This window comes from Entelurus aequoreus, linkage group LG01 (genome assembly GCF_033978785.1).
Source record: "Entelurus aequoreus isolate RoL-2023_Sb linkage group LG01, RoL_Eaeq_v1.1, whole genome shotgun sequence".
Classification (NCBI taxonomy): Eukaryota; Metazoa; Chordata; class Actinopteri; order Syngnathiformes; family Syngnathidae; genus Entelurus; species Entelurus aequoreus.
This window is the reverse complement of record NC_084731.1, coordinates 32,909,770-32,937,214: the sequence shown is the minus strand read 5'-3', so window position 1 is coordinate 32,937,214 and position 27,445 is coordinate 32,909,770. Positions and strand designations below refer to the sequence as shown.

The following is a 27,445-nucleotide window of genomic DNA, read 5'->3' as shown; positions in this document are numbered from 1 at the left end:
AATTAAATATTCAATATGACTTTTGAAATGTATAAATCAGTGCTCTCAACTCTCTCAATTGCTTTACCACTTGTTTTTTTCAGTATCCTATCAAAGTTTTTGCGGCTTCTATTTGAACGAAATATAATGAAGTTTCTCGATTCAAACTGATTCCCGCAGTATATTTGATATAACAATGATAAAAAAGATTCAAAACAGGTTACAGGTAGCAGAAGCTCCTTTTGACTGCTGATCAACGACATGTATGTGCAGCAAATAAGCCCAAAATGGCATAAAAAAACATTTAAAAAAAATTGTTTCTTAAAAAAAAAATTTTTTTTTTAAATTATGAATGGATTTTGAATCGAAATAACTGATCATTGCGGTTTGTATGTAGATCGGTTTTTTTTCTGCACCCCTAGTACATCCTGAGAAATCTGTGTGTCATTTGTTTATTTACTTTTTTATTTAAAATGTATAACAGAAAAAAATGAAAAGCTTTTTAAAATGTACATCTTTTTTAAGTAAACCAAAAATTTAAGAATGTTTTATACCGTTATATATGTGAAAAAATTTAATAAATAGGAAGGCAATGACTAACGAGTGTTTTTTGTGGAATTTCACTTGCAGGCAAACAAATGTAGAAGAAGATAGAGGTGCAGTACGATTTTGAATCAAAGTTTTCCAGTATTTTTTTCTGGATTACGGTATAGCCAAATTGCAACTTTAATAGTTTGGAGCTTTATTAGGTCTCACGGATCTCCGCGGTTGACGTCATTGTCAAACAGAACTGTTTGGTTGGTGGGCTGGGATTTTATCAGCGCTGACCGCTTATTGGTCAGTGGGCGGTGCTTCCGAGCAACGCCAGCACCAAAGTATCTTGCTACAAAGTTATGCATGCAGCTTTGTATTAATGCATACTCCACATATTCCATATTTGTTGTGGTTAAGACTGAAAAGAAGATATCTTGGATAACTTTAACTTCCATTGTAGTACAACTCCCCTGTCTTCTTTTACCTTTGTTTCCCTGCATGCACAAGTCCTCGTAAAACTATTTCTATAGGTGAACTCAAATGGATTTGCAAAAATTAAGTTTATACGCTTGTTATCCATCTTCTTCATATTTGATTTAATTAATACATGTATAGTAAGAAAAAGTAAATGTTATTTATTTTTTGTTTTACTTTAAATAAAAAAAAGATTTTGCGTTGATTTTAAATGTAAAACAAATGAACGATACAGGGATTCTGAAATAAGTTTTTATTTGATTATGTTTATAATATATGACATATTTTTATGCATGTATTTTTCATGTATCTTTTTAATCAATCATAACACAATAGACCGTATACACGTGCAGTGTTCTCACAGGGCTTGGGGGTGAAGTTTGAAGTCGTCAAATTAGCATACTTGACCATGACGCAAAACCTGGGTAAAATCATGCAAAGCTAAACAAACATGTTCAGAACTACAAATTAACTTTCTTCTGTCACTTTATTTTGTTGGATGGTGGTGATATCCACAGCAGCACGCGTTGTTCGTTGGGACAAACAATATACTATCATGTCAGAGTCTCCAAAAGACTCATTAGATATGTCCTCAGTCGATTTTCTGAAAGAGTATATTGGAGTAGGGCTATCTTTGATTAAGGATTTTCATACTTGAATCTCATTTGTTGGATTTTCTCCATAGTCGAGTATGCTACATGTATGCTGGGAGGTAAATAGCTAATTGGGATCCCCACAAATAATCAGATCTCATTTGTGACTTTTTCCACCTCAAGATCATAAAACACTCCGATAAACAAACATGGTAGAGATTGGATGGTTTAGTGTGGTCCTCTGGGTCAGCTTTGGCTCCAGCAGAGCGCAGAGAAGACCAGTTAACGACTATCTAGAGAAAGTAAACATCGTAACACGGTTTGGGCAGGTCAACCATCGGATGAATCATTACTATTGCTAGAATAGAGCAGTGACGGAGGCTTCCTTACCGAACGAAGTGGTCAAAGCTACACCTTTCGCGACACACGCTGGATCCAATTTCCCGGGAGTCCCACTTAAGCCCCTTCTACACTAAGCCGGGCTAAGGTTATCCAGGGTAAATCCCACCTAACCTTATCCTTGTCCACACACACAATGCCGTCGTTTAAGACCCCCCCCCACCCCACCCTCCGTTCCACTGGTGAAACGCGACATAGTACGCATGCGCGGAAAATGCGCACGTCAGTCACTTTCAGTGTTGCTTTGTGTGCAAGTTCTTAAATGTAACTTTTCTGAACAATATCCAGTGTTGTGGTATTTCAGTTAACTGGAATCCAGTGTGCTGTGGAGCCCTATTGTAGTGAATCACACCTGCGCAATCATAAATTAATCAAATCTATAATGGACATGTAAAGTAAACAATGTGATAAAGAACATTTTTCATCAGTCAATCTAGGGATGTAGATATCTGGTCAGAACACTCCTCACTTGTTTGCTTTCACCTTCATTGTCCATTTCTTTTTGGTGACTTTATATACTCTAGACCTAGACGTTGAGTCCGCGACATACATGGCGGACAATAACTGATACAGTCTGCTTTGCCAGTCCAAAAGCATTTGCTGTTTTCCGTATTCTTCCCTCGTCGGCCAGGTAATACAAAGTACATGATACCTTTTTTATCACATCCGAGGGAGCCCACATTCTCGTTATCTCCCCTTCGACAAATGGACAAAGTTTTTGGGTAAGTAGAATCACAGCTGACCTGGAAATTTGAAAGTTCTCTTGCCGTCTGAGATGTGTTGTATCCGGCCCCGGTGTCCTGACGATCCCCATGTGCCCCATCTCGGAACATCCTCCCAACACACCCGCTGTACGTGGGGGGGCTTCTCTAGTAGGGTACTCAACTCATCCCTCTCAATTAGTTGTCCTCATTAGTGGTAATGTCTGACAATTCAACTGTGAGGTTGATATTCGAATCAAACTCCTCCAAATAAAATTGTCAAATTCTAAGATAGAGGGCTCTAACTACTTGCTAAATATAGAGACAAAGTCGCAAAGTTGGCAACTCTGATCCCTCCTGCTATGTCTTCCTATTCTCTGGCAGACCTAGTTGCGTTACAATGTGTTTACATGGTCAAGGCGAACAGGTAGCGTCAAAACTATTTGTGTTCGGCCGTAAATAAATGTACACTGACATATATAAACTGTAATAAATTACAATAGTATTAGTTATTTTGCTTTTACTAAACTATTTATTATATAATGTATTATTTTGGTCTTATGTATATATTTTTTCATTATCTTTGTATATACAATTGTATATACAATTATTGTTGTTATAATTAATAATATTATTACAGTACAAGTAATACACTACAAGTACAAGTAATACTGTGTTTTAGTGTTTAACTGAAATCATATGACTTTTCCACCATATTGTTACGTTACGTAAAAATATCATTTTCCTTTTTTGTTCACCACAGGTCAACTTTCCAGATGTGGAGAAAGTCGAATGGCTGAATAAGGTAAAAAATCACCCTCTTGACATTTGTTTGTTCGGCCTTCACTAAAGCACACACAAGATCAAACACAGCTGCTGTGCTGACTGACACTTTAACGCCAACATGTGCGCTTGTCCATTGCTTATGATTGCATGTTGCAGAGAACCCCCCGCCCTCTGTTATTATAGCCACTCAGCCAGTCTGTACTGCAGCAGAAGCAGCAGGCCTGGTGCCAGTCAACCCACTCAACATTTCCACTTCACTGTAGCCGTGCGCACAGGAAGGGGGAGGAGCAGCCCCGTGCATGAAAAGAAACCATCCATTGTATCCTCCCCCTTTATACAGAATTGTGGTTAGTCTCAGAAAAGTATCATCAACCACGTTAGTATGATCACAAGACGTTAGGCAGACAAAGAAGTAGAGTTATGAGTCGTGCGACTGCAGGACTTAGAGGCCTTCACATGAGCAGCAGGCAGCCGATGACTCATTCTAGACTTATGCCCGTTTGTTAGCAACTGTGGCGCAAACGCTACTGACCCTGCATTTCATTCTTACCCCCGTGGGATGGAATATTCTCTGATAAGTCAGCGTTAATAGAGCAGTTGCAGTGTTTGTGAGGATCCGAGCGACTGGTCAGCCACAGCTGCTTCAGTCACTTAAATGCAGCACATAGTTCTGAAAGTGTACAGAGCAAATACAGGGTTAAAAGTTTCTGATTATGCAAAATTTGAGAGTCTTACGAGCGGTCTAGACTTATTTTGTATATTCTCTACAGTGGACATTTGATATTGCTCTATTTTGTCAGAGTTACAAGAGTGTTCTGCTGTTTTTAAAGGGGAACTGCACTTTTTCTTAAACGTTGCCTATAATTCACAATCATTATGAAGAACAATGACACATGGATTTTTTTTAAATGCATTCAAAATGTTAACGGTGGAAGGGGGAGAAGCCAGTTCCGGTTCCTAAATGGCTGTCAAAAGTGTCCCAAAAGTGTTCAAGTCGCCGCTATAAATAGTTTGTCTGCGTTAGCGCTTATGATAACAATATCACCAATACTCTGTTAATATTCAATTCATGAAATGTAAATGGAGTATTGTTGGCCCTTTTTGAATGGTTATCTATCGGATTTTATAGGCGGAATATTGGAGCTCCCAATGGCTACGCTGTGAGCGGACTTTTATTTATGTTTATTCAATATTTAGAATGCATTAAAAAAAAAAATCCATCTGTCGTCATGTCTTTCTTAATGATTGTGAATGATAGGCAAAAATATTCTTCTTAAAATGCAGTTCTCCTTTAAGAACCGCTTGCAAAAAAGCTAGTCAAAGATCATCTCCATGAGAGCATTTTGAGAATCTGCTGCAAAAATGTTAGTCTGTCAAGTTTTTTTAACTGACTCGCGTGCCACCAGTGGGTGAAAAAGAGAAGACCTAAAATGGAACTTTGAGGGACACAACTGGTATAACTAGATGAACAAATGACTACTGACTGCATCTAAAGTAAACAAGCTATAACAACACCAAGGTTACATAAATTACCAAATTTGGACCCCAGAGTTCTTTGTTTTCTAACAAGGTTACAATGTAAATGCAATGATCTGCCAATGTGTTTACAGTCATCCAAGTTCCGTAGTAGTATTAGTACTAGTGTTTTTTGGAATTTGCTGCAAAAATGTTATGTTATCCATTCCTGGTCCAAATTTGGCCCACGAGCCGCCAGTTGAATAGCTCTGCTATAAAGCTTTTTTTGTTAGCACCAAACATGAGAAAAAAAACATTATTGGTTAACTTGTTTGCTCCACTTTGGAGAAAAGACTAATTGAAAGACTCGATTTTGAAGTTGGTGGACATGATAGCACCTCTGATTCCCCCCTAGCTAGGTGAGCCCCACATGGGTCAAACTCAAGGCCTGGGGGGCACATCCTTTTATGTGCCCCAGAAGAACCTGGAAATGTGTGTCAATAAGGCAATTTTTTGCCAAATGTGTCAATTTTGACAGAAAAAAGCTGTACTGCATGCAACCGCAGTTCTTCTTAATTCAATGATAATTGATGCAAAAACCTAGTTCTAGCATTTTTTTAGTCATTGAAACCTTTTTTGAAATTCATTCTACAAAAGCTGAACTTTGCCACCGAGACTAATGGAAAAAATGCTTTGCATAAGTTTCATTTTATTAGCATACAGTATGATAGTAATTAAAAGAAATGGGAAATCGTATAATAATATTGTGTGGTGATTATACATTAATATGGTTTCACTTAGTATAGGCACACCAATTCATGGAGGACAACTTTGCAAAAAAAAAAAAAAAAGTTCTGTCAACTACCCATCAGTTATCTACAGATGAGGGAGCTGACAGTTTGTACCAAAAGTTTCATACATGTATAGTTTCTAAATATGTTAGTGTGAATATACATTTATGCAATTGAATAAATGCCCCTGATATTTATTCTGCAGTTGAGTAAACACAGTAAATGCCAACGACGACTGCATGAGACATGTTATATAATATTTAGTTATAAAATGACAATGCTTCCTTGTTGTGTGTGTTGTGGTCTTTAGGTGCTGCAGCAGGTGTGGCCCTTCGTTGGCCAGTACCTGGAGAAGCTCCTAGTGGAGACCATCGCGCCGTCTATTCGAGCCTCAAGCAGCCACCTCCAGACACTCAGTTTCACCAAAGTGGACATGGGCAACAAGGTGACATCCCTGGTGCTGTTATACAACATAAATAAAAAGCTAGGTATCTGTTTTAATCGTTCATCTCTTTCCCTGCAGGCCATGAAGGTGGTAGGAATCAAGGCGCACACCGAGAACGACAAAGGACAAGTCCTGCTCGATCTGTACATCAGGTAGCGTGTTGTCTTAGCCCCTCCCCTCCGCGCTGCCCACTGGCTTGCTTTGTGACATTCTCTTTCGCTCAGCTACGTCGGCAATGTGGAGATCAACGTGGAGGTGAAGAGATACTTCTGCAAAGCCGGGGTCAAAGGAATACAAGTGAGTTGTAAAGACGCCTCAAGATGCGGAAACTGTTGTAACAGCGACCTCACGTGTTTCCTCGTAGCTGCACGGGATGATGCGGGTCATCCTGGAGCCTCTGATTGGTGACGTGCCCATCGTGGGAGCAGTCACCATGTTTTTCATCCGCAGGCCTGTAAGTTGATCCATCTACATTCGCCTTTCCTATTTTCTCCCATAATGATTGCTTTCACATGTGTCTTCTGCTTCGGTGCACCCCAGAAACTAGACATCAACTGGACAGGAATGACTAATTTGTTGGATATCCCTGGATTGAAGTGAGTAATGCTCAAATAAACCTTACTTACATCAGGGTTTATCATATCAGTCTGCATGTATTATTCCTCAGTGACAGGCGTTTTTTTTTTACAACTGACTTGTATCGTCTGTTTGCTTAATCGTAGAGCGGTCGCCATGTCAGTTTTTACACACGGCTACTCAGCTCTGAAAAATTACATGAATCCCTCGTTTATCACTGTTAATTAATTTCCACGAAGAAGGAATCATTCATTGAAAAAAAAAAAAATGTTTGTACCTTCAAGCACCTGTTTATGACCTTCTAAATAAATGTTTAAACATTTTGAGAGCCTTTAGCCGCTTTTACACTCTTTTTATCCAATAAAGTAATGCTGCTTGAGGCTGGACGAATCAGGGGCCACGATACTGAACACTGGGCTCTGATTGGTCTGGTCTCATCTAGTGGCCAATACTACTGTAGTATTGATACGTTTAGTTCATTTAGCCATTTCTATGAACATTCTTAATATAGGGCAATAATGTTGTAGAGCAGGGGTGTCAAACTCATTTTAGCTCAGGGGCCGCATGGAGGAAAATCTGTGCACACGCGGGCCGGACTATTAAAATCATGGCATTAACACTAAAAAATAAAGACAACTTCAGATTGTTTTCTTTGTCTTACTTTCCCAAAAATAGAACAAACACATTCTGAAAATACTACAATAAAAATATAGAAAAAAATACCAGCAGTGGTAAGATCCATAAAGGAAAGAAGAAAGTGAATGAATGTTTATAACTGAATACATTTAAATATGCATAAAAATGTGTTTTCTTTTGTATTATTTTTTTTAATGAATTAAGTAATGTTTTTGAAAACCTTTTTCCAAAACACAATATAGAATGTGAGATATAAGAGGATAATGCATACATTTAGCATTAGTTTTCAAAACGGTTACAAAAAAGTGGGACCCCAAAAATTTACTGTGGGACCCCATTTTTATGACTTGATGGGGTCCCCGGGACCCCATTTTGAAAATTTCTAGCGCCAACACTGATAGAGTATTGGTGCATGCAAAACAGCAACAAGCGGCCACAGCCGCTTCTAATACTAATCAAATATCATCCCAGGGGCCATAGATAATTCACTTGACTTTGACACCCCCTGTTGTAGAGTATATAAAAAAAAATCAAAAAAATCTGCAATGTGTTGAAGCCGCAATATTTGAAGGGCGACGGTTTTGCTGAAATTTAACAATTAAAGGTATCAATTATGTTTATCATCTACTGAACTCATAAATGTAGGTATTAATTGTTTTTTTTTAGGGTGAAATGTTAATTAGAAGCATTGTTATACTATGTTATGTTTTATTAAAATAAACAACATAAACAAGTTATTCTACAATTGTTATATTATTTAGAGCTGTCTTTGACTAAGGATTTTCATCTTGGTCAAAGACTCAATCTGATTCGTTAGATTTTGCCCATATTTTTTGTATGCTAAATGTATGAGCATGTATGGTAGCAAGAAGAACCCCACAAATAATCAGATATCATTTGTGATTTTTTTTCATCTCAAAAGGCTACAACACTCAGATGAATACATGAAGAATATAAATAGTTTAGTGAGGTCCTCGGATTGGCCCCAGCGGTGTCTGCTTCGGCTCAAACGTAGTGCAGAGAATATTATCAAGTTTGTTTATCAAGAGCAGGGATTTCCAGATTTTATTTTATTTTTTTAATTAATGCTAAAGCCAACCATATGCTAAGCTTTTTGCTTCATAGCTTTTGTGTTATTATAGGTGACCAATCAAAAAATTGCTAGTGTTATGTCTACCTCATTAATAATGAATTGATTTCATTTTCTGAAAATGTGGAGGGCCAGTTTAAAAAAACTAGCTGCTGAAGCGCGTGGTGAAACCACTACATGTATAACAATGGACTCTGGTCTGGCACGCACGGGGCCTTGCATTTTCAACTCACCTACCTTTAATGTCCAGGGGTTCAGTATCCAACGATTGAACCGCGATAGCCAAATCAGACTCCTCTGAAATAAATAGTCAAATATTCTTTGAGACACCCCTAATAATATTATCCAAAAAAAAAATGCTTCTTATGAGTCAACAATTCGGCAAAACTTATCAGGAGGAGTAAAAATATTTTTTCATACGTTTTAAAAACAAACCTTTAGCTATGAACAAGGCCTGGCTAAGTTAGAGCCCTAAACAGAATTCTATGAAGGCCCCTACCTCGCCCCTTTCATTTTTTTTTACACTTTTTTTTTAATTTGTGTGAAATTATTTCCATATTATTTGAGTCAAACTTGAATTTAATTAGATGCGTGATTTGTACCTAACAGTTATTTTAGATGCAAAATAACACATTTAATTTAATAAAAACATACATCTTCCTCCACACTGCGCGTAACAAGGAAGAATGACATTGTCAAGGGAAGTTTGCTATTATGTTCTTAAAAACGGGGCCCGCCATGGATCATGTCCATATGCACAGCCCATCATCTTTTTTCTGAGTGGGCTGGCCCTGGTTATTAAAATAGGTTTTGAATATAACTTGTCAAAATGTACAAAACTTACCGTATTTTCCCGACCATAGGGCGCATCGGATTATAAGGCGCACTGCCGATGAATGATCTATTTTTAACTTTTTGCATATATTGGGCGCACCGGATTATAGGGCGCATTAAAAGGAGTCATATTATTATTATTTTTTTGTAAATTGAAAACACTTCCCTGTGGTCTACATAACATGTAATGGTGGTTCTTTGGTCAAAATGTTGCATAGATTATGTTTTACAGATCATCTTCAAGCCACTTTCTGACCGTCGCTTCCGGATGCGCCACTTTGTGGGCGGTCTTATTTACGTGGCTCACCTTCGGCAGCGTCTTCTTCCCGTCATCTTTGTTGTTTAAGTGTAGCGTGGAAGGACGGGTGTGGAAGAAGTGTCAAAAATGGAGCTAACTGTTTTAATGACATTCAGACTTTACTTAAATCAATAACAGAGCAGCATCTCCTCATCCGGAAACAACAACACAGGAAATGTGTCCCGTTAAAAACCGTCCAACCAGAACTCTCTAATAACTAAAGTTCCTTGGGTGAATAATGTAAACTTACTACACCGATATGTTTGAGCACTTTCATGGCGAGTTTACTGTCAGATATAAGTAAGAACTTTACACTACTTTATATTAGAAATGGCAACAGTGGAGGATGAAGATAGAGAGAAACAACAAGCTTATCGACTATGGTGTCGGCATGGACTACAAAGGTGGACGCGCGCAATTTTTCAGGATTTATGCATATCCCAAATACAGATCAGCCAGTACCAGAAGGCATAATATTGCGAAACAAAACGCCTTATACACACACCATAATAATACTCGTATGTTGAAGCACATCAAGTGGTGGGACTTCATAGCTTACCAAAGTAATACTAAAACATTTTGATAGATTTTTGAGCGCCGTGTGTAATGTTCTATATTTTCAAAGGAACATGTAAAATGTTGTTGTTCTTTACTTGAGTCATACTGCCATCATAGTGCAGTCTACACAAATCTCTTATGTTCGACTGCCATCCACTGGTCACACTTATCATTACACCATGTACCAAATAAAATGGCTTCGAGGTCGCTAAGGAAAACCAGAATTAATGTGTACATTAGGCGCACCGGGTTATAAGGCGCACTGTCGAGTTTTGAGAAAAAAGGATTTTAAGTGCGCCTTATAGTCCGGAAAATACGGTAAATGTGTTTTCTTTAACTGACTCTAAAACTATATGTCTAATAATAAACATATACATTGTGTCTTTCTTCCTCTCAGTGTTATGTCTGACAGCATGATCATGGATGCAATCGCCTCCTTCTTGGTGCTGCCCAACCGCCTGGTAGTGCCCCTGGTCCCAAACCTGCATGTGGGGCATCTTCGCTCCCCTTTGCCAAGGGTAAGATTGCATTACACATACTATTTATTTTGTCAGAGTTACAGGAACACTGCTGTTTTTAAGGACCCTCTGCAAAAAAGCTAGTCAAAGATTATCTGTATGACAGCACTGTAGTGTATTTAAGAATCTGCTGCAAAAAGTTTTTTGAACTGAACTCATGGGCGCCAAGTTGAATAGCCCTAATGATGAAAAAAAAGAGGGCTCAAAATAGACCCTTGAGGACCACTTCTAGTATAACTAAAGGAAGTTGAAAAAATGGCTACTGACTGCATCTGAGGCTATGGGGCTTTGGGAGAATGCTTGGCAGGGACAGACAACGTGGAGAAAATTATAACTGGGGATCTGAACACAGATATTCAACGCAAAGATGCGCCTGTCTTCAGATCCTTCAGCAAGTTTTGTAATCTGCACGGTCTTTCCCAGCTTATAGCGCTACCTACAAGGGTGTGTGATTCCACCCAATCAACCATAGATCTCATTCTCACTTCAGACCGGCCTAAAATAAAAAATAGTGGGGTCATGATCTGTGGTCTTAGCGACCACTATCTAACCTTCTGCACCCGCAAAATAGCTAAACCCAAAGCCAATGGCCACATAACAGCCCAATCCAGATCCCTCAAAAAATACTCCAATGACAATTTCAATTTAAAATTAGATGAGTGGGACTGGTCCCCTGTGCTCGCGAGCAACCTAGTCGATGTTGCTTGGGATCGCTTCAAAACGGCGTTCTAAAGATACTAAATGACATGGTTCCCGTGAAAACAGTCAAGATCATAGCCCGCTCTGAACCATGGATGAATCCGGACCTAAATACTCTGAATACCAAAAATGTAAAACATAAGTAGATAAACAACCCAAAAATATCAACCTCAAATTACTCCTTTCAACTCTCAAAAAGCAATGCAATAAATTAAGAAATAAGTCAACCAACCTGACTAAATCCTTAAAAAAAAATTACATTAACGACAAAATAGAGGAAAACACAAATAAGCCACGTGAGCTCTGGAAAATTCTCAACAACCAGCTTCCTGGTTGCAGCCAGAAACTTAAAACAAGACTCACCAACATCAGCATCAAGGAGGGTGACTCCCTCATTACAGACAAAATGGAGGTAGCTAGCAGACTTAACATCTTTTTCACCAGCATAGCCACAACTCTTGTCAACAAGCTGTCCCACCACTCTGGTCGCTTTGGTGTAGAACACATTAAAGCCTTCTACAGAAAGCTCGGAGTGTCCAACGATGATTTCAAATTAGAAATGGTCACAGCTGATGAGGTGTTTAAAAAATTGAGCGCGCTCCACCCTAACAAGGCCACCGGCCTTGATAATATTCCCTCCAGATTCCTCAGGGACTCTGCCTCCATCATTGCCCCAATCATCACGCACATAATAAACCTATCAATTACACAAGGCCAAGTACCAAAAGATTTTAAGATAGCAAGAGTAACTCCCCTCTTTAAAAAAGGAAGCAAATTGGAACCTGGCAACTACCGACCTGTTTCTATTCTCAGTTCCATTTCGAAAGTAATGGAGAAAATAGTTTATGAACAGGTCGATAGTTACCTTGCTACTAATAAACTCATGTACAAATTCCAATCCGGCTTCAGAACTAACCACTCCACTGACACATGTCTTCTCTATCTGACCGACCACATCAAACATGAGGGGGACGCGGGCAAATACTGCGGCATGGTCATGCTGGACCTTCAGAAGGCCTTTGACACCGTTAACCACGCTATACTGATGGATAAGCTCAGAGCAATCGGATTTAACAAAACCTCATGGAGCTGGATGCAGTCTTACTTGGAGGGGAGGGAGCAGGTGGTAGAGGTGAACGGCACCGTGTCCCCCCCCCCCTCTTGGTGAGCTGTGGAGTCCCCCAAGGAAGTATATTGGGACCTTTACTCTTCCTAATATACATAAACGACATGTCATCTGCATGCGACTGTGAATTGTTTTTGTTTGCGGATGACTCTGCCCTGCTGGTATCCGGCAAGGACAAGTCACAGGTGGAGAAAATCCTCAGTGCTGAGCTCTGTAGAACTTGCACCTGGCTCGCTGACAACAAGCTATCCATACACTTGGGTAAAACAGAACCCATCCTGTTTGGGTCCCACATCAACCTTAAGAAAGTCAATGACTTCACCATAAAAGTGGGTGACATTGTTATCACCAGGAAAGATAAGGTCACCTACCTAGGTTCCATTCTAGAGGCTAACCTTTCCTGTGATAAAATGGCAACCAAGGTAATCAGAAAGGTTAACCAACGAGCGAGATTTCTCTACAGAATCTCCTCTCTGGTCAACAAAAGCACCATGAGGATTCTGGCGGGAACTCTCGTTCAACCCTTTTTCGATTACGCATGCACTTCCTGGTACTCTAGCACCTCCAAAACCCTCAAATCTAAACTCCAAACATCTCAGAACAAGCTAGTCAGGTTACTTCTAGACCTCCACCCCAGATCCCACCTCACTCCTACCCACTTCTCTAAAGTGGGCTGGCTCAAGGTGGAGGACAGAGTTAAACAACTTGCACTGAGCCTAGTCTATAAAATCCACTACACTTCCCTGATACCGAAGTACATGTCAAACTACTTCCTTAACGTAAATGACCGCCATAACCACAACACCAGGGGGAGCTCCACTAACCACGTTAAACCCAGATTCCGAACTAACAAAGGTCTTAACTCATTCTCTTTCTATGCCACATCAATGTGGAATGCGCTCCCAACAGGTATAAAAGAAAGGGCATCTCTATCTTCCTTCAAAACCGCAATAAAAGTTCACCTCCAGGCAGCTACAACCCTAAACTAACACCCTCCCCGGATTGCTAATAATCAAATGTAAACAATCAAATGCAGATACTTTTCTTATGCCTTCTGATCTCTCTCTCTCTCTCTCTCTCTCTCTCTCTCTCTCTCTCTCTCTCTCTCTCTCTCTCTCTCTCTCTCTCTCTCTCTCTCTCTCTCTCTCTCTATGTCCACTACTTGCTGATGCAAGTTATTTAATTTATTATTGAACTTGATGCAAGTTATACCACAGCTGCACAGTTATTTTATTTATTATTGAACTTGATGTTATTTTATGTTATTGAGTTTGAATGTCTACAACTTGATGTTACTTGATGTTCAATACATTTGAAAATGTTAAGCTTGGCATTAGCGTTCTGTTGGGGCGATGGGGACAGGTGGGGCTTGAAAACTCCCCCTCGTCCAAAGTGGGGGATGACAAAAAAAGTTTGAGAACCACTGCTGTATGTATACTTTTGACCCAGCAGATTTAGTCACATTTTCAGTAGACCCATAATACATTCATAAAAGAACCAAATTTCATGAATGTTTTTTGTGACCAACAAGTATGTGCTCCAATCACTCTCACAAAAAAATAAGAGTTGCAGAAATTATTGGAAACTCAAGACAACCATGACATTATGTTCTTTACACGTGTATGTAAACTTCTGACCACGACTATATATATATATATATATATATATATATATATATATATATATATATATATATATATATATATATATATATATATATATATATATATATATATGTATATATATATATATATATGTGTATATATATATATATTTGTATTTATATGTCTTAATTAGATTATCCAAAAAATAGTGCTCGATACCGTGTTAGAGCGTAATATGTATGTGTGGGAAAAAAATCACAAGACTATTTCATCTCTACAGGCCTGTTTCATGAGGGGTTACCTCAATCCTCAGGAGATTTTAATGGAAGCGTTCACATACCATGGTTTATATAGGGCACAGGGCGGGTGGGTACAGGCAGGCGTAGGGGCGTGGTTATTGACTCATGTGTTACCTAGGAGGTGTTTCCTTCTGTGACGGCATGCTGATACAATTATATTTATATTTATATTTGTATTTATATATATATTATACTATATTTTATATATATATATACAATTTTGTATTGGGCTACAACATTTTTTTGCCCAATGCTACTCCCAGGTCAAAAAGTTTGGACACCCCTGATCTAAAATGTTGTGTCTTGATAAAAAATGATTGCAGAAATGTCATTGCTCTCCCTAAGGGTGTGGTCCGCATCCACCTGGTGGAGGCCCAGAATCTTGCAGCAAAGGACAGCTATGTCAAAGGAGTCATGGCCGGCTTGTCCGACCCCTATGCCATATTGAGAGTGGGTCCCCAGATGTTCACCTCGCAGCACTTTGACAACACAGACGCGCCCAAGTGGGGAGAGACGTACGAGGTGAGGAACAAAGGAGGTCTTATTAATGCATCGTTGTGGAGACATGTCACGATTCATTCATTGCCATTCATTTATGTGAGACCACAGCCAACTTCAAATCATTCTGTCAGTACACAGTGGTGCCTTCGTTTTCCTTAGTAACCTGTTCCAAAGGGTTTGTTGAAAACTGCATACATTTTCCTGATAAGAAATAATGCACTGTAAGTCCAATTAATCAGTTTCAGACACCCAAAAATATTCCCATAGTAGATTATTTTGCAGCTGAATTAAATAAAAAGGAAGCATATCCGTATCACACAGAAATTACGTAGTGCACTTGAATGCCTCACAATGTCAGCTGCGAATGGCCAGCGAGGGAGCGCAGTGTCTGATATGAGAAATAAAGGAGACAGATAGGAACTTATTATTTTGTTCTGTCTGGGTTATATGAACAAATAAACCACACATACCATAGGTGGGTAAGTGGGTAAAAATGGTACTTAAAGGCCTACTGAAATGAAATGTTTTTATTTAAACGGGGATAGCAGATCCATTCTATGTGTCATACTTGATCATTTCGCGATATTGCCATATTTTTGCTGAAAGGATTTAGTATAGAACAAAGACGATAAAGTTCGCAACTTTTGGTCGCTGATAAAAAAAAGCCTTGCCTGTACCGGAAGTAGCGTGACGTCACAGGTTGAAAGGCTCCTCACATTTCCCCATTGTTTACACCAGCAGCGAGAGCGATTCGGACCGAGAAAGCGACGATTACCCCATTAATTTGAGCCAGGATGAAAGATTCGTGGATGAGGAACGTAAGAGTGAAGGACTAGAGTGCGGTGCATGACGCATCTTTTTTCGCTCTGACCGTAACTTAGGTACAAGCTGGCTCATTGGATTCCACAGTCTCTCCTTTTTCTATTGTGGATCACGGATTTGTATTTTAAACCATCTCGGATACTATATCCTCTTGAAAATAAGAGTCGAGAACTCAAAATGGACATTCACAGTGACTTTTATCTCCACGACAATACATCGGCGAAGCACTTTAGCTACAGAGCTAACGTGATAGCATCGGGCTTAACTGCAGATAGAAACAAAAGAAATAAACCCCTTACTGGAAGGATAGACAGAAAATCAACAATACTATTAAACCATGGACCTGTAACTACACGGTTAATGCTTTCCAGCCTGGCGAAGCTTAACAATGCTGTTGCTAACGACGCCATTGAAGCTAACTTAGCAACGGGACCTCACATTGCTATGCTAAAAACATTAACTATCCACCTACGCCAGCCAGCCCTCATCTGCTCATCAACACCCGTGCTCACCTGCGTTCCAGCGATCGACGGAGCGACGAAGGACTTCACCCGATCATCCTTGCGGTCGGCGGCTAGCGTCGGATAGCGCGTCTGCTATCCGACTCAAAGTCCTCCTGGTTGTGTTGCTGCAGCCAGCCGCTAATACACCGATCCCACCTACAGCTTTCTTCTTTGCAGTCTCCATTGTTCATTAAACAAATTGCAAAAGATTCACCAACACAGATGTCCAAGATACTGTGGAATTTTGCGATGAAAACCAAGCTTTTTGTGTTGGATACAATGTGTCCGAATACTTCCGTTTCAACGATTGACGTCACGCGCATACGTCATCATACATAGACGTTTTCAACCGGAAGTGTCGCGGGAAATTTAAAATTGCACTTTATAAGTTAACCCGGCCGTATTGGCGTGTGTTGCAATGTTAACATTTCATCATTGATATATAAACTATCAGACTGCGTGGTCGGTAGTAGTGGGTTTCAGTAGGCCTTTAAGTAAAAGTAGCGCTACTTTTGGCTCAAGTAAAAGTAAAAAGTAATCATTCAAATAATGGCTTGAGTAAGTATTCAGTGAAAAAACTACTCAAGTACTGAGTAACTGGTGGGTAACTTCTGATTTATTTAGTAGCTATTTTTTAATGGTACTTGCACTACAACTGTAGTTATTGTGTGGGTGTACCTTTGTGTGTTTTGATGTGTGTGTGTGAGAGAGAGAGACAAAGAGACCCTACTACAGAATAAAGTACAAAAGATGCACATTTTACCGTCACTTACGATGTTATAACTTGGCTACTGTTAGCATATGTGCATATAAAACATAAAAAAATATACACAACTTACCGCAACGTTTTCTGTAGTTGGAAGGTGAATTCTTGTAGGCGTAAACATTTCTACTGGCACAGATGACAGCAAATGTTTTAAATGTTTGTTTTCTTAGTTTGTCAGTTAACATTGAAGAGTTGGACTGCTATGTTTTTTAACATCATGTCACCTTTTTACAGCATGTAGTTTGAGTGCAGTCATGTGACTGGCAGGCTATGTTTGATCTGTGAAACAGAGTTGAAACGTCACTAGTACTTGTGTGATTGGTGAAACAGAGTCATGTGTCCGTGCCTCTAAGAAGCCTCCAACAACTCAAATTAATGGCCGTTTGCGAGCAATACTAAATAAATTAAACTTGAATGTAAAGTAAAGTAGTGAAGTATAAGTAGTGTTTCTTCTTTACATAAATACTCAACTAAAAATAAAAGTTTGGTTGGAATCAAACTACTCTGACAACTACAACTTAACAGAAAAGTAAAGGTAACACAGTAAATGTAGCGAGTGAGGACACACCTCTGCCACATACACACATATTAAATATGATTAAGACATTCCCTGGCTGGAATATGTCTATCTTGTCCAAACTGTAAAAACAAACAATATGTAAGCGGATGATAACTAAGACAATGCACAAAATCCCAGACACATTGTCGAAAATGGAGGTACCACTGTGCATGTCTTTGTATGTGTATCTGATGCATCAGGTGATAGTCCATGAAGTGCCTGGTCAGGAACTGGAGGTGGAGGTTTATGACAAAGATCCAGACCAGGATGACTTCCTGGGCAGGTACATGTGCATCCTTCATGTCTCTTTGTGTGTGTGTGTGTGTGTGGGTGTGTTTATGGTCACACATGTCAACTCTTGAGTAAAGTGCACTGCCACTGCTTGTTATGGATTTGTGGAGATGATTTTTTTTTTTTAATTATTGATGTTTTTTATTCATGCTAGTATTTAATTTTCTTCCATGTAGGACCAAACTGGATTTGGGAATTGTGAAGAAATCCACAGCAGTTGATGACGTATGTAAAATTCTGTTTTGGTTTTAATTTTTTCACATTCAAATGCATTAAACGTTGTTATAATGCACAGACTAGAGCAGGGGTGTCAAACGTACGGCCCGCGGGCCAGATCGGGCTCGCGAACAGGTTTTATCCGGCCCGCGGGATGAGTTTGCTAAGTATAAAAATGAGCTGACATTTTTGAATGAAAGAAACTGCTGTTCTAAATATGTCCACTAGATGTCGCAATAGCAATTATTTGTATTTTTGTAGATTATGCTACATAGGTAAAAAAAAATAAACCACATGTTAGTGCACCAGTCGAGGAAAATGGGCAAACTACACAAATAAAATCATGTAATTTGATTTTGATATTATTTTTTTTATCTTGATAGTTTGAAAATTAACACCAATGAGTTGACTGATGAACATTATCACATAATTTATTCAGAAAGTATAAAGATACTATTAACCGCAACATGTAAGTGTAAAAAAAACAACCCAACATTATGATGTGTACATTTTCAGAATGTGCTTGTTCTATTTTTAAACAAAGAAAACAATCTGTAGTTGTCTTTATTTTTAAGTTATCGTGCCGTGATTTTACCAGTCCAGCCCACTTGGGAGTAGAGTTTTCTCTATGTGGCCCCCGATCTAAAATTAGTTTACCCCTGGACTAGAGCCTGACTAACTGGAGAAAAAGTGAATAAAATAATACATTTTTAAGTAAACAACAGGTGAAGTTAATCCGCAAAATTTCTAAATTTCCTGTGGAAACTAATAAGAAATCATCTGAATTGAATTCGGATTCCTTTTATTTTTCCGAAAAAAAACCTTCTCCTTCAGACCGTGCAGTACTTTAAATAATTTAAAAGTATGACTATTACAATTAAAAACTGATGCATTAAATATGTAAGTTACACTCATGGGTCAATACTAACATTATAATACAGAAGTCGTGTAAACATTGAACCAGGTGTACTCAAAGAGGGGCCAGGGGACCAAGTTTGCTCATATAATCTAATTCTTAAACATCAATACAATACATAATCACCTGATACTTTACACTAGTAAGTACATTAAGAGGATACATATCATACATATTTACATTCATATCTACTCACAATAATAAACCTCCTCATCATTTCATCAAATGTAGTTTGTATAAATACTTGACACCTCTAAAATATTTTGTTACCTCCTTTTTGTTGCACCTACGGAAAACATTTCTTTTTAGTTTTATGTTTCCTTTTAAATTGAATGATGTTATTGCTTTGTTTGATTTCCTCATTTAATTAATTACATTGACTCAGCCCACAAAATGATATACTTTTAGGAGTCGTGTTTAAATTCAATTTTACCCTTCAAATTATATTTCCCATCCATATCTCTGAACATTGTTTGGATATTTTGTGGTAGCGGTTTATTTCTTGCTTTAAACATTACTTGTGCAGTTTTGAATTTCACCAGATCACTAAATGTTATGATTTCATGCATGATTTCATACAAAATCATAGGGATTTTTAAAAAAAATATTTAAATGTTTTTGTGCAAAATAAACATTTTAACTTTAAGCATACATTTGTAAACCATTCAGACAAAACTCCAACCTGGGATCAAACCCAGTTTTCTCATGTAAAAAATATACAACATAAAGTAGCAAGAAACGTCTCAATAATGAACAAAGCAAAACATGTTCTGGACCAAAAATCACTTCATTCACTAACTGTGTTACAAAAAAGATCAATTAGAATAATACGCAATGTTAGATATAGGGAACATACAAACCCTTTATTCATTGAATCACAAATATTGAAATTCAACGATTTGGTGCATTTGCAAACAGCTAAAATTATGTATAAAGCAAACTATAACCTGCTACCCAAGAATGTACAACAATTCTTCTAAACAAAAGAGGAGAAATATAACCTTAGAGGAAAATCTCATTTAAAACATTTGTATGCTCGTACAACACTTAAAACCTTTAGCATATCAGTATGTGGAATTAAATTATGGAATGGATTAACCAAAGAAATCAAACAAAGCACCAATATGATTCAGTTTAAGAGACTGTTCAAACTACGAGTGTTCACAAAGTACACAGAACTACAATTATGATGAACATTATTAACCCTTTTTTTTTGTGTTGAGACAAAGATAATTGATGTATTTAATACTTGTTTACTTACTATGGTATATTATTTGTTTATTATTTATTTGTTCACTGTTATGTTACAGAGAACAAAAAAATAGGATAAAATTGCTATGGTATGAAAAGGGGTAGGAATAAATAAGCTCAGCTTCTTCCTACTCCTTTTCGGACGTGTTGTAATGAAACAACTGGAAATATGTATGCATGGTCGAAATAAATTGAAACTGAACTGAACTGTCTTACAAGACAAACACTGACACTGTGGGACTGATGAGAATATTTTGGGAAATTAGCCATCATATTCTTATCAGTGACTGAGCAGTATTTGGCTAGGAATATAAATTAATTTATTTACATTTTTCATACGCTTCTTCATAGATTACGGTGTCCTACTTGGCCTGTACATCTTTTTTTTAAATAGTAAACCCCCGTATATTCCCCTTGTATTTCCATGCAATATTTCCAACTCCTGGAAAGTTGCAGCTCTAAATGCGAACATAGAAGCGAGTTCTGAAAATGTTTTCATGTAGTGATGTCTATGTCTCCTCAGTGGTTCCCGCTGAAGGACACTCCTTCAGGCCAGGTCCATCTCAGACTGGAGTGGTTGTCCTTGATGTCGTCGACTGATCGCCTCGAGCAGGTGTGTCTCTTCTGTGCAGTGAAGTCGCAATTATTCAGCGCTTTATTTTGTTACGTGACAGCCTTATTCCAAAATGTAATATATTAATTAACAAACACAGCATAGTGACAACATGAACAATGTATTTTGGCAAAGTTTGGAAATTAATTGCAAAAATGAAAACAAATAATGAATCTAATGTAGTTATAGTACACAGATCATGTGAGTGCCTTTTTGCACAGCAGTGCCTGCAACTTTGACTTCTCTCGTTCCAGATCCTTAAACGAAACGAGAGCGTGACCAGTAAGACGGCAGACCCCCCATCCTCCGCCATTTTGGTCATCTATCTCGACAAGGCTGAAGCTCTTCCGGTGAGTCAAAAAGCACGAGAAGCTCACAGTTGTTTCCTGTGTGGTTACATGGTTGCCATCTGGGGAGCATTCCACAGAGTTGTTGCTGGGCTTCCAACCCTGCCCTGCCCCCCCCCCCCCCACACACACACACACACTCGCATACACACATATTCTAGTATTTGTTACCTTCTTGAGACCGCCAAAAAATACCTCTTCAGGACCACCCTTTCTAGATATATAAAGATTTGTATTTACAACATTAATAATGTATACATACTATGCAAATATAAAACAGCTTGTTGTGAAAAATGAGTTGGAATTTCACAAGAAAAAGGGGTCACAATTTCACAATAAAAACTTACAATTTTGGCAGTATTATAATAAAAGTCGTAATTTTACTCAACGCAAGTCAAAATTCTACAAGAAAAACTGAACACTTGTGCAATGTTATGATAAAAGTTGGAATTTACTCAACAACAGTCGCAATTTCACAAGAAAAGCTTAAAATGTTGGCAACTTTATGAAAAGAGTTGTAATTTTACTCGACAAAAGTTACAATTTTATAAGAAAACTTTAACATTTTGCCATTATAATAATAATGGGAATTTTTACTCAAAAAATGTCACTATTTTGCAAGAACAACAAAAAAAATGGAAATATTGTGATAAAAGTCAGAATTTTCTGACAAATTTCACCATTTTGCATTAAAAAGTAATAATTTTACATAAGAAAGTAATAATTTTACTAGAAAATATTGCAATGTCACAGAAACAGAAAAAATAGGAGAAATTGTTCCCAATTTTATAAGAAAAAAGTCGACACATTGTGCGACAGACTGCTTTTTTAAAGAAAAAATTGTTTGTAATTGGTTTTTAATCTTCATTATTTACTTAGTTATTTCAGTATGTCTCTATATACATATTTATTTTATGTTTTTTATATATTTTGACCAAAGGGGGCGCATTTCAATTTCTCACACACACTTGTTATTACATATGTTGGCCAGAGGGGGGGCATTTCAATTTTTTTTACACACACTTGTTATTTCATACGTTGACCAGAGGGGGAGTACTTTTAAAACCGACACACAGTCAATTTGAAAAATCCCTCCTTTTTGGGACCACCCTAATTTTGATAGATTTCACCAAATGAGACATTCTCTATTAGATGCAATGGTTTTCCGTATTGGCACCATGATTTATGTCCTAACTCAGTGGTTTTCAACCACTGTGCCGCGGCTCACTAGTGTGCCGTGAAATATTGCCTGGTGTGACGTGGGAAATTATACAACTTCACCTAATTGGTCCCAAAAATATTTTTTGCAAATCAACAATCATAATAATGTGCCGTTGTCTAGTGCCTGTGCTGTGTAGAGCTTGGCAGGGTAACCATGTAATACTCCATATCAGTAGGTGGCAGCAGGTAGTTCATAGCTTTGTAGAAGTCGGAATGTGTTGAGGATGGTTTGTCGTGATCCCAATATGCAGAGCACAGCGTGCAGGTAAAAAGGTATGTAACGCTTAAACCAAAAATCAACAAAAGGCGAGTCCCGCTAGGAAAAGGCACTGAAGCATAGGGATGGCTATGTAAAACAAAAGTAAAACTGGACTGGCTACAAAGTCAACAAAAACAGAATGCTGGACGACAGCAAAAACTTACAGCGTGTGGAGCAAAGACGGCGTCCACAAAGCACATCCCGTACATGACATGACAATCAACAATGTCCCCACAAAGAAGGATAGCGTACGCACAACTTCAATAGTCTTGATTGCGAAAAAACAAAGCAGGTGCGGGCAATAGCGCTCAAAGGAAGGCATGGAGCTGCTATAGGAGAACACCAACAAAAAAGGAAGGGTCACCAAAATAACAGCGCAAGACCGAAACTAAAGCACTACACACAGGAAACAACAACAAACTCAAGATAAGGCACGACAACCTGGTGGAGTTTCATTTTTTTAACCTTTTCTGCTGGTGGTGTGCCTCTGTATTTTTTAATGAAAAAAATGTGCCTTGGTTAAAAAAAGGTTGAAAAACACTGTCCTAACTTGTTCACCGGTCCTCATATGGAAGGTACTTTTCCTTGTTGGTGTCTCAAGAAGGGTAGAAATACAAGAACATGCACACACACGCGCGCACACACACACACACACACACACACACACACACACACACACACACACACACACACACACACACACACACACACACACACACACACACACACACAGGCTATTTTTGTCCCCTCCGTGACAGAATGTGTGGAATGAACAACTCATTGTGGTCTTAATGTAGATCTGTGCCTCCCTGAATATGACACAGTGTCGCTTCTTGTCTGCAAGTTTCTGTCTCGTTCCTGTGGTAGTTTTGTTCACCTGCTTTACTATTCATAACACTAAGTACAATATTCATGTCTTTGTTTGCAACTTTTAGATGAAGAAAGGGAATAAAAAGCCCAGTCCCATGGTGCAGTTATCTGTGCAGGACATCACGAGAGAGAGCAAGGTACAACATATCTAAATCCCAAATATCCGTCACATAGCAGCTTGCATTTCTTAAACATCACTACTTCAACGACTTTGGGTTTGTTTCACGTTTTAAGACATGTTACACAACGGTGGATCCAGAATGGGAGGAAGCATTTACCTTCTTTATCCAGGATCCACGCAAACAGGACATTGATGTCCAGGTATCCTCCCATTTGTAGTTGAGTGAATGTAAGGAAATGTCGCTTTACAAAGAATATTGCCAGAGATTATAGTATTAGCCTGAATGTAATGAAAAACACTGTTTGGAGTTACGTAGACAACCCTCCCTGAGCTTTTCTTCTGTCACTGCCTCATTTCGGTGACAAGGAGAGATGCAGCAGTGACAAAGAGAAAAGTGTTTCAAAGGTTATATGCAAGTTAGCAAACAAAAGAGGAAGCTAATTTTAAGATGGTTAAGCTCGCTAAGAAATGTGATCTCTTTCTATCACAATCTACTAGTTATTCCAGTGATGATAAAAAAAATATGTATTAATTTTGGCTTCTTTTGGCTTTGATTGTGTCTTGAAAAATAAAGTCTTAGAAAAATAAAGTCTTAGAAAAATCGGGGTTGTTTTATAGTCGATATATATATTCCGCTAACGTCGATTCTTGCTACACTGCAAAAAGTCAGTGTTCAAAAACAAGAAAAGAAAATACAAAAATGAGGGGTATTTTACTTGAACTAAGCTAAATTATCTGCCAATAGAACAAAAAATGTCGGCTTGTCAAGACTTTCCAAAACAAGTAAAATTGGCTAACCTCAATGAACCCAAAAATACTTTAAAATAAGTATATTCTCACTAATAACAAGTGCACTTTTCTTGGTAGAAATTGTTTTTTTGACCTTTTTGCTCAATATGTTGAAAAATATTCTTAAATTAAGTAAATGCTAGTGCCATTTTTTTGACATAATGATATGCGCTCGGCATCATGATTTTTTTTTTCATGCTTGAAGTAAGAAATTATTACTTTAAAAAAGTAGTTTTATACTTGTGAGTGTTGATGACACAGCTTTGCATCAGTTGATATTCTAGTTTCAAGCATGCTTTACTCAATATAAGTCATAAAATCTCAGCCACAAGCTGTAATATCTTACTGAGATCATTTAGGACCAAAACCCTTAAAACAAGTAAAACACTAACATAAAATCTGCTCAGTGAGAAGAATTATCTTATCAGACAGAAAATAAGCAAATACCACCCTTATTTGAGATATTTAATCTTACTTAGATTTCAGTTTTTGCAGAGTAGATCAGCAAAGTGATTACAGGTTGTCAATAAAGAGTCCTGTGGAGATCATTTTAAAGGTTTTTACTTCAAAGTGTGGAATTTCTTCTATTCCTTCTAAACTGATGTAAAGAAGTTTGTTTTGTCTGTGTATGAAAGATTTGCGGGAAGGCAGTGTCGACAACGCTGTGAATACTTTTTGAATGTTTCAAACCACCCATTGCTTGTCCATTGCCTTCTTTGGACCCATATCGACCTAGCAAAACTAGAAAAATGCTGTAAAAAGGCAAAAAACAACAACCTTAAAAGGCACACAAAGTAGCACAGTCGCTCTGCTGACTGAATGAGCAGCGGAGATCAATCACCCCGCCCACAATGGATGTGCTGCCGGGCACAAAATGGGTGGATGAAACCTTTGTACACTGATACAGCATATTTTTATTCGGCTTGTGGTTCGTAATCTGTAAATTTGTGCAATCAGGGGTTCCTAAATCAACTAAATCTAAAGTGTGTCGTTCCACTTGCCACAATGTTGTTTGGACAATTAAGTTTTTTGTTTTTTTTTGTCTCTTGTGATAACGCAACCAGGTGAAAGACGTGGACCGTGTGCAGACGTTGGGCAGTCTGACCCTGCCTCTGTCCAAGCTGCTGTCCACTGCCGACCTCTCTGTGGACCAGATGTTCACGCTGGAGAACTCTGGACCCGCCAGTCGCATATATATCAACGCCGTTCTCCGAGTAAACATGTGGAAATACACAAAGGAAAGACTAATAAGCAGCATAGACTAATCTGTGTTCTTTCACACACCTTGTAGATGCTGTGGTTCGATGAGGAACGCATCACAGCTGATGTGTCCTCTCACCTAGAGTCTGGAGGCAAGCAGTTAGCTCAACACACCTCTCCCCACTCCAGCTTCGCAACAGAGGTAAACAATCCACCATCCAAAATTGGGCTTTTTCCCTCCCTGGTTGAGTGGACTTGTCTGGAATGAATTGAGTAGGGGCTGCTTCGGATCCACCTCTTGGCTGGGCAGAACCTGGTTCCCAAAGACAACCTGATGGGGGGCATGGTGAAGGGGAAGAGTGACCCTTACGTCAAGGTGAACATCGGGGGAGAAACATTCACAAGCGGGGTCATCAAGACCAATCTCAACCCCACCTGGAACGAAATGTATGAGGTAAACACGTGCAGATCATCCATTGAAAGTACACTGTGTGGTTAATGGGGGTATGACGGTACACCTCAATCACGCTTACCTCCGTTAGGAAGTCAGGGTTTGGCAATTTTTTGATACAGTAACAAAATGCAAAACCTAGGGCTGCTTAGTTAGCTTTTGTATGAACAGCTCAGATATTGAATTTTTTTTTTAAATTCAGGTAATTCTCCAATATAAAAAATTCTCAGAGAAAAAAACATAAAGTAAAATACAGCAAAACTTTCTTTCTCGATCGTCTTGACTTGCGTATGTATGGAGATCATTTTTTATTTTTATGCGACCAAACAAAATAAATATTTGCAACCAACAAACAGATTTTTGTAACAAAAAATGATTTGTTACACCACCAAAAAAACATTTTCTTGGCAAATCGGTTTTGAGTGTATGTCCATTTTTTGCGGGGTGAAAATCTTTTTTTGGGTTGCATAAAAAGACATTGTCTTTCCGCTGACATTGCAACATTTTATACTCCCAACTAGCAGCTTCTCTGGTGATGCACAAATCTTTCTTTCTAAAAAAAAAAAAAAAAAAAAAAAAGAAGTGTAGAATCCAGGTTATTACTCCCAAGATTTTATTTTCAAGCCTTTTTGCACTGAACAGGAAGTCACTGTGTGTACTTTTTACAGTTTTTTCCATTTGCTTACACACCATTTTACTAACTGTGTGTCTTTTTTGCACTGAACAGGAAGTCACTGTGTGTACGTTTTACAGTTTTTTCCATTTGCTTACACACCATTTTACTAACTGTGTGTATTTTCAAAAGATATACACACTTTTCCAAACACCACATTCCTTTTTTTTTTTAAATTCCTAGATTATTTGCAAAATGACACACTTTGGTCAAAACATATGCCCATTCATCAAAATGAAGCAAGCATTTGTAAAAATGCAGTTTTATTGTCATCTCACTCACACAGACTTCAAATGATAAGACACTATTGGAGTGAGTTACCCAGAACAGTGATAAATACAAAACACATTTGTAAAAAACCCTATTTTACTATAAGAAATCACATGTTTGGGGCATTTTGCCCGACCTTTTTAGCATATGTGATGAATGATTACTGTAACTTGACAAAAAATATTGGCAAATCCATTGCAATCGTCATTGTTTACTTTGAAGTGGGCCTATACGTAAGGACCTAAAGAGAAAGTAAAAATATCCTATAATCTTTTCAAGAACTGCTCAACAATGATGCTACAAACTGAAAATATTTATTTTTACCAGAGTCAGGTTAAAGTAACATATCACAGTAGTCAACAATGACATGCAGTACAAATTTAAATCTGACACAAATAAAAAGGTTTGAAA

General features: G+C 38.2%; 1 protein-coding gene across 1 annotated transcript in view; it reads left to right on the top strand.

The window, feature by feature from the left end:
- The window catches only part of esyt1b (extended synaptotagmin-like protein 1b), a 76,939-nt gene that overhangs the window by 3,390 nt on the left and 46,104 nt on the right, over window positions 1–27,445 (top strand). Inside the window, exons 2-18 of the mRNA XM_062048324.1 lie at window positions 3,444–3,485; window positions 6,023–6,157; window positions 6,236–6,309; window positions 6,382–6,454; window positions 6,522–6,611; window positions 6,698–6,753; window positions 10,547–10,667; window positions 14,741–14,917; window positions 17,747–17,829; window positions 18,014–18,062; window positions 20,744–20,833; window positions 21,088–21,183; window positions 23,596–23,667; window positions 23,765–23,851; window positions 25,505–25,654; window positions 25,732–25,842; window positions 25,918–26,094. Of these exons, the coding sequence (XP_061904308.1) occupies window positions 3,444–3,485; window positions 6,023–6,157; window positions 6,236–6,309; window positions 6,382–6,454; window positions 6,522–6,611; window positions 6,698–6,753; window positions 10,547–10,667; window positions 14,741–14,917; window positions 17,747–17,829; window positions 18,014–18,062; window positions 20,744–20,833; window positions 21,088–21,183; window positions 23,596–23,667; window positions 23,765–23,851; window positions 25,505–25,654; window positions 25,732–25,842; window positions 25,918–26,094 (1,683 nt within the window). The remainder of the gene's footprint in view (window positions 1–3,443; window positions 3,486–6,022; window positions 6,158–6,235; window positions 6,310–6,381; window positions 6,455–6,521; window positions 6,612–6,697; window positions 6,754–10,546; window positions 10,668–14,740; window positions 14,918–17,746; window positions 17,830–18,013; window positions 18,063–20,743; window positions 20,834–21,087; window positions 21,184–23,595; window positions 23,668–23,764; window positions 23,852–25,504; window positions 25,655–25,731; window positions 25,843–25,917; window positions 26,095–27,445) is intronic.